At 38.3% G+C, this 9,601-nt stretch overlaps 1 protein-coding gene across 1 annotated transcript; it reads left to right on the top strand.

The window, feature by feature from the left end:
* Window positions 1-3,562: 3,562 nt before the first annotated feature.
* TNFRSF17 (TNF receptor superfamily member 17) lies at window positions 3,563-8,414 on the top strand. The gene is made up of 4 exons (XM_053957207.1): window positions 3,563-3,670; window positions 5,021-5,087; window positions 7,015-7,146; window positions 7,918-8,414. Exons 2-4 carry the CDS (start codon window positions 5,078-5,080, stop codon window positions 8,172-8,174), a joined length of 399 nt encoding a protein of 132 aa, XP_053813182.1. The 5' UTR covers window positions 3,563-3,670; window positions 5,021-5,077; the 3' UTR covers window positions 8,175-8,414.
* Window positions 8,415-9,601: the final 1,187 nt, after the last annotated feature.

The following is a 9,601-nucleotide window of genomic DNA, read 5'->3' as shown; positions in this document are numbered from 1 at the left end:
AGGGAATCTATTTTGAAGAAAGGCAGAGATTGTGTGGTTTCAGAGATCTGAAAGCCAGGTGTAGGATTGGTGGGAGGAGGCATCATGTCAATCAAAATACTGAAGCAGCTGAAAAGAAATCTTGTGAAGTACAATCCAGACCTCTGTTTTTCTGTTCTTATGCTTTCTTTTAGATTAGCAATATTTTGATTAGAAAATTAACCTTTTGCTTCCTCAGAAGCAGCATGGCCAGCAGGACCTGCGCAGTCACCGCCGCTGCTGAGGCCACACCTCGAGTGCTGTGTCCAGTTCTGGGCCCCTCATGACAAGAAGGACATTGAGGTGTTGGATCATGTCCAGCGAAAGGAACAGAGCTGGGGAAGGGGCTGGAGCACAAGTGTCATGAGGAATGGCTGAGTATTAACACACTGTTCACTCACACCCTTTCTGACTGCGGGGACTCCCTGACATGGAGAAGCTCCGAGCTGCAGCGTTCGCTGCTGGATACCGTAATAACTTCAGCCACATCTCCTGCTTTATAAATATGACAAGAGTTTGTAACACTTAAGTTTTATATGGAAAGTTTTACATGCTGGCTGTCTCAAGGGAGGGGGGAAATAGAAAACTGGTTCCACGTGGGATTTTCATGTGCTTTCTTTTCACCTTCTTAATTCTCTGGAATTCCAGTTGAGGGAGCATGTTGTCCATTAGAGATCCCCTAAGATTTTAGTTTCAGTAATTACTAAAGCAGAATGGCATTATTGTTAGGAAGGAAGAATAATAGCTTCATGGGATTTTTAAAGCTGTTCTTCTATGGCTAGTTAACATGTTAACATTGTTGCAGAAAATAATTGCTTCATTATGGAATTGTGAGAATGAAATAGTGAGCTTGTTTCCAAATAGGCTCAATTACTCTAGAAGTATTCTGTGCCAGTATTCTTATTCCAGAGACAGCAATTTTCATGGGGAATTATTCTGGAGTAGTGGTGGCTAAATCAATTACAATTTCCCTCCTGTCTTGAGAGACAGCACACATTGACACTGTGATGCTGTTCATGAGAATTTGAAAAAAGTGAATGCGCATTACTCAAACTTCTGATTAGCTAGAGAATTTGGCTAAAATTACCAGAACAAAAATTTATGTTAGACTTTAGTGTATGCCAAACTCTTCACATAATTCATAATTGCTCCTGCACATTTATTTTTGTTGTAACTCCAATACTCCTGTTGGCATTATACCACTGAGGATTTTTAGTTTATTTTGTCCACCTGCAAAATCACTAAAATAGTAGCACGTAAGAGATTATTTTTCCAACACAAAATGTAAGTGCTTACATTAAGAAATAAATTATATTTACATTCTGTAAAAACTATTGTACCAACTTAAAAATGTCACTGGCATTCTAACAAGCATTGGCTTAATCCAAACTTGCTTGCACAATTCCTTTTTTATGCATTGTCCTTAGTAGTTACATAACTATTCTGGCACATGTGGAATGTCAGAAAAATGAAAAGGTATCTTCTTTGCCCCAAGGGTTTGGAGTCTATTAGGACTGCTTTCCTGGGCTGTGCACTTCCTCTGTTCCATAAGCTGGTTCCTAGCTAAGTCAGCTTTGAACACAGTGGGGAATACAGAAGCTGTCTGTGATTTAATTGACTGTGTTTATACTATTGTTATTTTAATCACTATTTTAAAGGAACATTTTCTCTTCTGTTGTTTTGCTCTTTAATCCATTTTGGAAATACTCAATGTAGCACCAGCAACATCACTCTTTTCAAAGCTGTGGTCTAATTAAAATGTGCTGAACCAAACAGGCAAAATCCACATTGTTCTTGTTTTTGCTCTGTGTGCAAATGACATTAAACAATATTTTGTCTAAGAGCAGCTTTGTTCTGTGCAGCTTGTAAAAGTTAATGAACATGATGAACCCTTTAATAGCTCCATTCTTTTATTTACTAGCAGTGTGTGCCCCATTCTTAGAACATTCTTAGATAAGCTGGGAGCTTATCTCCTCCCAGCCATACAGTTAAAGCATGCACTTCACAAAACATGGATTTCTGAAAGTAACTCTTTCAGAAAGCTTTAACACTGTTTTAGGAGGCGACTGTCTGTAAGACTGCTTTTCCTTGAAGTGCAATAACTTTTGAGAAGAAAAAGTGGTGTTTTTTGGTATGCACATTGGTCTTACAGATTTTTAGGATTGTTGAGGTGAGGTGATTTATACGAGACTTTTTAAGGGGATATATTCTGTAAATGGCTTTAGAGAATTGGAGAGGATCAGAGCAAGCCTGTAGTATAAGATTTGACAGTGTAGGTCAGTTGCCTTAGTGAGTGGGAAAAAAAGAGCTGTGCCAGCACAAAACCATCAATGTAGAAGCAACTATACAACCAGAAGAATTCCTTTGTCAGCCCAGCTAATGTTGTTTGTGAAGGGAATGTTATAGTCCTAGCAGAAAACCCTCTTTCTCTTGGTAAGTGCTATGTAATTATGCCAGCAGAATTTCTGAAGTACAGTCAGGCAAAAAAGTTGGCACAAGCTTCAACAGAGAAACTCTGAAGCAGTGCCAGAACAAAACTTTGTTGTTTAAGTTATGTGTGGTAAACATATCTCAAGTTATTGTTCTGTGACAGATGAATTTCAATCTTTAATCATTGACATGATGATATTACTTACTTTGATTTTCCATCCAAGTCCTCATTTTATTATTTTTGCTTAGATACTCACAACAGCTTTTTTCAAATTAAATAGTGAAAGATAAAATTTTTCTTACCTTTTCCAGGTGACTGATTTCTGTCACATAATATCAATTTAACATGTCACAAATAAGAACTGACAAGGATTTCTGGAAGTCTTTGGTTTCTCCAAATGTTTAACAAAACCAACAGTCAAATTTGGGTTCATGGCAGGAAATGCTCTGGCTGGATGTTCAGTGCTTGGTGTGCCTGTTTTCTGTAAGAGTGACATGGAACTGGAGGTGTTCTGCTTCCATGGGAGAAGGCTGTAGGTCTAAAACATTTGTGTGTGTTTGGGTACAACTCCAAAGCACCAGCTCCTGCTCTGTGCTGGGCTCTGCTCCCTTCACCTGTACCCCCTTCACCAGTAAAAATGACTTGATTTCTTGAAATCCTGTTCACCAATTTGATACCCTACTAGAACTGTCAGTGCTAAAACCATTCTTTTAAACAACAAACAGAAAATATAATTCATACTAGTCTTGATAAATTGTCCCCAGGTGTCACTCCTGAGTCAGACAGAAACATTTTAGAAACAAATCTGAGAATTGGTTTTCCTTTTCTCTTTTTTCTTCCTGTTCTTTCTGCAGTTGATACTTCATTTCTTGCATTTTTTTTCCCATTGCTCTCTGTAAGGATGCCAACTCCAGCAGGCCAACTTATCTTGTCTGAATTATTCTTAGAGGATATCTTGGGGAGTTTTTGAATTTCAGTTACAGTAAGGTAATTGCAGAAATACTTACCTGGCAATACTTTGTGATTTATGCTTAAATGGTTATTGTAGTTGATAAATCCTTTCTTATTTTGTCCAACTATGCTAATTTCTGCCATCCTTTTGAAGCAAAATCAAATTAAAAGAAGAGAGCATTTATTAGCATCAACATGTAAATGTTTGGAAAGCCAGTGCAAGCTCTGTAAATTCCGTAACTGAACAAAAGCTGAAATGTAACTTTACTGGTAAGTAAGGCATATATTTATTATTCCCTAAAGGTAAATATGGCTGTAGGAGAACCATCATTCCATACCATCATCTCATTTTTTTTCTGTTTGTATAGTCTACATATAACAAATCGATGTTCTGCTTAGAGGATTTAATGTATATTATACAAGGCAATGGAACAATTATTAACATAACATAGCTACAGTTTCTAAGTAACAATATCCTTAATATCACTTAATGAATTTATTCTTAATGCTTCTGGTTTTTGTTTCATTTGTTGGCTGAATCCAATATTTTACTTTATAAACAGCTTCTCATTTCAGGTATAAAGCATCTCATATTAAAACCAGTTGGTATAGCACACTTCTCCCAAAAAAGAGCTTAAAGGGTTGTTTGTTTGGGTTTTTTTTTTAATATTAGCTCATTGCTATCAAAATTACTCAAAAATGAAGGTTGCACAAGAACCTTGTTAAGCTAGAAAATGTCTTATTTACTCCTGGACCTAGATTTGAAATAACGTGTGCTTTAGATGTGTAGTGAGATCTATCAGGGGGATCTATTGCTTATCAAGATCAATTGATTACATGCTTGCTTTCATGCCCTTGAGGAGAGGAACTTCTGAATGTTAGGATGTGCAGAAAACAAAGGCAGCAGACTGTGACAACCATAATTCCTCATTGTTTTCTGAACCATTTGTTGCCTGTGTTTTGTCATGGCACTGTGTACAGCTAAGGGAAAAAGGCTGGCACTTGAATAGTGGCTGCTTAAAGGAATGACACAGTAGAGACCCTTTACTGTCATTGCTCCGCAGTTTCCAATGTGTGAAAAATGTATTGCTTCATTATCAATGATTTGTGGTTTGGGGCACAGCTGTCAAAAAATCAGTTTATCCTTAAAGGCTGTAAGCTTTGGGAAATAGTAGTCCAACTGTAGAGGGAAAATTACTGCTGTAAGAGACAGCATCATTCTCCAGAGCTCTGATGAAATGAGCTGTATTGTGCTTTTTACTTGGGGGGAAGTTTCCTAGAGTTTGACTGAAAGTATGAGACTACTTTGTATTTACTTTGTGTCTTACAAGAAATATGTTTGAACTGTAACCAGCCATACAGGAAAACTTTCTGGCCAACTGAGAGAGAAAGCATTTCTTCCACAATACCTTGTTATCCTATATATACAATCTCCCATAATTAGGCATAAATTAATTTCTACTGTACTTACAGTTTGACAGGACTTTTCAAATTAAGACATTGGTGCATTAGTTCACCAAATGTGGATTTCTCTGGTGGACTTAGTTGCATGTTGCCAGTGATGATCAGCTGTCTATATATAATTTTTTTTTCTGTGTTGTTTCTGGCCTTTTTTTCCAGGGCCTAGGATATAAAACTCCATGAACTGACTCAATTAATGAATTAAAGCTGCTTGCCATGTGGTCAGGTAAGCCCTCCAGCCCTTCCTCACATTTCAGAGTACATAGAGTGAAGAGCAGGACTATCCCTTTCACTAACACCAAGACATTTAATCAGCTTATTTGTATGTAATCTATCCATATCTTTAGTGACCTCCAGACATAGGCACATTTTGTTAATTCTTTCCTTGCTTTTAGATCAACATTTCTCTTGCGAAGCCCCTTTACAGTTTTTATGAATAGTACCAATATCATATCAAGTAGATATCAGTTGTAGGATACATCACAGCAACACGCAGAGCAGGACTGCATAACAAAGTCCAACAAAGACAAATGTAAGGTGTTGCACCCCTGCAAATGTAATCCAGAAGTGCAGCAAAGCCTGGGAAATTTCACCAAAGTCAGTGGATAAAAGCTTAAAGAATTGGATCAGCTTGTCTATCCTGAAATTCACTTACTGTACCTGTGGATACCATGAAGAGTACCTTCATGAGTATCTGCTTTCTTGAGATCACTGTTGAGAATGTGAGTGTCCTCTCCATGACTGAAAAGGCTAAACAGGATCTTAAAAGCAAAACCTGAAATTACTCTGTGCATAAAGTACCAAATGGTGCTTCATCAGAAACATGGATGATACTGCAGCCATAACTGAGGTTTCTCCCCCCAGACTGTGATTGTATGGAGCAAGGCAGAACCAGTTTTATGACTTCAGCACCAGCACTGACTTCCTAGTGAAAGTTTTGGCATAAACCACAGTCTCTACCCTTATTTTCTTTTGTCACACCTAAATCAGATTTCATCAATTCCTATTTATCCAGTAATCTTGAAGAGGGAGAAAAGCCTGTAATAGAAAGTCTTGAGCTGTGCAAGGCCATAGAAACAAGTGCAGAAGCCACAATAAGCATTTCCATCTGCTAGAGACTAGACTACAGATCTGTTAGACTGCTCCACTAAAAACAGTTTGTGTATTCCCACGTGGTGTATTTTGTGGGAATATAAGTCTCATAGTAATGTGGTTTGAAATTACAACTCCTTATACAATGTTTTCCTTTTATATTTCTGTAGTCAAAAAGGCAATTAAATATGATAGAGAGCCTGTAATTGTGATCCGTCTGTGGCAGTGATACTGGATAGAGGCAGTTATTGCTACTTGCTAGAAACCATTAGCTAATTTTGTATTTAAAATAAATTCTATTAGAATAAAACATCAAGATACAACTTAGCTGTGTAAACTACTTTGATTGTGACAGTCTGTAGTCAGAGGCTAATTCAGAACTGAGAAGCAATCACCATGAAAAAAAACCCCAGTTTTAGAGACAAGAACAATTATTATGAAGTCCTGTTTGGAGATCTTTCTTCTCTGCAGTTTGTAGTATTTAGCACCTGCTCTAGAAACATCTTCTATAAATAACCATTTCCTGTTTCAGACAAAATTTACATTGAAAACTATCTCGGTGCAGCTGCTCAGTTTTTCTAAAATTGTGAATCGCCAAAAAAGGAACAGTAATTCCTTGGGGACCTCAGAGTTAAATCCATTTTCTGTAACATGATCCCATGTAGTGGAGCTGTGATGGAAGTCCATTATTACTGCTAGCTGTTCTTAGAGTTGCTCAAACTGAGAACTGAGAAGTCTTTTGTACATGATCCTCGCTCTTTTACAATTTCTGTGGCTTTGTAGTTCCATAATTACTGCCCCTGATGGCACAGTGCCCCAAAAATGAATACTTTGATAATTTGCTGCTCTCTTGTACTCCTTGTCACCTCCGGTGTTCCAGTGCACCACCGCCCTCCTGTGAAAACTACTGTGAGAAGAGTAAGTAGATTTCTGCAATACTCCGTGGCTGTGCTGGGCATCTTCTTGTTGTATTTTACATTCAGGTTTGATGTGTTGGACATGTTTACTGTACATTAGTTATTGTTTATGATTAATGAAATGCATCTCTTTTATTTCATAAGGTACCGATTCAAGTGGAATTCTTTGGATTTGTTTGGGCATAGGGTTGATTTTAATATTCACTCTGTTTACCTTAATGGTCTTGTTTAAATGGAAGCACCTAAAGCAACTAAAAGCAAAACTGGAAAACACAGGTGAATAAATTCTTCATCAAATAATTTTAGATCATTGTACATTTTAGCTACTCTTAACATGTAAAAACATTGTATATATTCCAGATTCTCATGACTGTCTTTGTTGGATTGTTTAGTCTTTGTTGGATTGTTTGGTATTCCTCAAATAGTGTCCATGAAATTATCATAGTTATTAGGGAATAAATATCCAGAGGTTGACTTGCTGCAAAAGCAGCCATTTCTCTTTGTTGATTCTGGATCCCGTGAGGATTTTGTTGTTGTATATTCATACCTGGCTTACTTGCTGCTGTTTGAGACATCATTTATGAAAACTTAAAAGCAAAAAACTTCATAATGGTTTCACCCTCACTGAATGCAAAAGGAATTGTTCCCAGGCAGAGGATACACATTCAATATTAGCTTTTCATTTTATAAGACTTTAAATGATTTAATTTACTATTGTAGTCTGTGAGAAGCATATGTGGTATATTTTGCGAAGGTGAAAAAAGGTTTTTTCTGTTTCACAAATACTATATTTGTGAGTTTTCAGACAATAAATAATAACTGATTAGAAAACGTGTTGAATTACTTCAAGACTTATTCTGAACTAGAGGGTTGTATTGTCATTGAACAAAAGATTATCATATGTAGCTACATCTTAAAACATTCACTATACCTTAAAATTTTCAAAGGTTAGAACATAGTTGGACCATAATGAAATCTAGATCTTTAATAGCTCTTTGTCTAGTATAGCATGATGTATGTACTAAATTAACTTCTGTATATTTACAGACTCCCCTGTGGAGCTGAATAATATTCTCAAGGCTAATACTGAAAGCAGTGTGAATACAGAAGAAATTAGACACACACTTCCAAGTGAAACATTAATGTATTCAGTGGAAGAATGCACTTGCAGTGACTGTGGCTTGGTAAAACCTCAGACTGGCTGTGAAACTTCATTTCCATTACCAGCTACTGAAGAACGAGCTACTGTTCTAGTTACCACCAAATCTTTTGATTATTACAACTATGTTCTGGGTGTTGGATGACTGGGAGAGAAGTGTATTTCTACTGAGTAATAATAAATGAGTTATTCCAGTACAGCTGTAAACCTTAATACTTGCAGTCAGTGGAGACGGTAGTACACCATCCTTAGAGATCTCCCATTGTGCTTGCATTAATATTGTCATATTATTTCTAATTCTAGTATTTCATTAGTCAACTATTTCTACAGTATTCTCAGGCATTCAACTAGTTATTGGAATTTTTAGTTTCAGAAAGTTCTTACAAGGACAGCTTTTTCTGCCTTTAGAGATTGTACCTACTTACAGCAGATATATATAAAATAAACAAGTTTGCAAATATGTATGTTTATGTTAGATCTTGTGCCCACAATTACTTGATGGTACACAAGGACTGTTCCAAGAGGCAAAAATGAAGATCTACAGTACATCCACAGTCTTGAAAAGAGAATTTCAACACCTGAAATAGGAATGTTCTAAAGATGGATACCTTGTAGAGTATGGAGGCCCCTGGGTTCAGAAGGAATCACTCACTGGGTCACCCTAAGGGAGGTTGTGGTGCTGGGGAGCACAGGTCATAGAATCACAGAATGTCCTGAGTCAGAAGGGACCCACAAGGGTCACTGAAGTCCAGCTCCTGGCCTTCACTGCAATCCCCACAATACCATGTACTTCCTGGTGGTACAGGCTTTCCTTTCAGTGCCAAGTGTTTTCAGACTGAGATTTATTTATCTTTTACTAATTTATTTTACTTACCCTTGCTACATTTGCAAGGATGGGTGATTAGTCATGCTAGACTACTCTGTGGCCTAAAATTAGGAATATATTTCTGTCACCTTGCCTTCCAAGCATTAATGTTACTTTCCTAATATTAGGCCACAGTTTTATTCCTGGAAAACTGCACAACAGAAGCAATAACCACACCAGCAAACACAACAACAATCATCTTTATGTGTAGCTAACGTTCTACTTCAGGTTCCTGCATGAATGACAAATGGAAATATTTAATTGCACGAAATCTACGAATGACCTGCTGCAGCATCTTTAGGAGGCCCACACAGTTTGGGGCGAGTTGGGAGTTAGGTGCTCTGTGTGGTTTTGGCCACACAGGGCCAACACCTCTCAAACACGCCTAGAAACTGATGAAATTTGTTATTACCATCACTTTGTTTTTTGTTTTTATTTAACGACCCTATCCGAGCTTCCACCCTGCACGGCACATGCGGCAGCAGAGGACACTTTATCTCACTTGTCTCGCCCTTCCTTTCGCGGTGTCGCGTTCCTGCCCCGCAGGATGCCTCTGCCCGGGCGGGGCCGGGGAGCGCTGAGGGCGCGGAGCCGCGCTGAGGAGCCCCGGGCCGGGAAGCGCACGGCGGCGCTCCCGGGGCCGTGTTTACCTTCCGGGGCGCCGGGCGGGTTCCGGGGCGGGCGGTGGCTGCCGGCCCGGCCGTGGC

Source organism: Vidua chalybeata, chromosome 16, assembly GCF_026979565.1.
Source record: "Vidua chalybeata isolate OUT-0048 chromosome 16, bVidCha1 merged haplotype, whole genome shotgun sequence".
Taxonomy (NCBI): Eukaryota; Metazoa; Chordata; class Aves; order Passeriformes; family Viduidae; genus Vidua; species Vidua chalybeata.
This window is presented reverse-complemented; position numbering and strand designations above follow the sequence as displayed.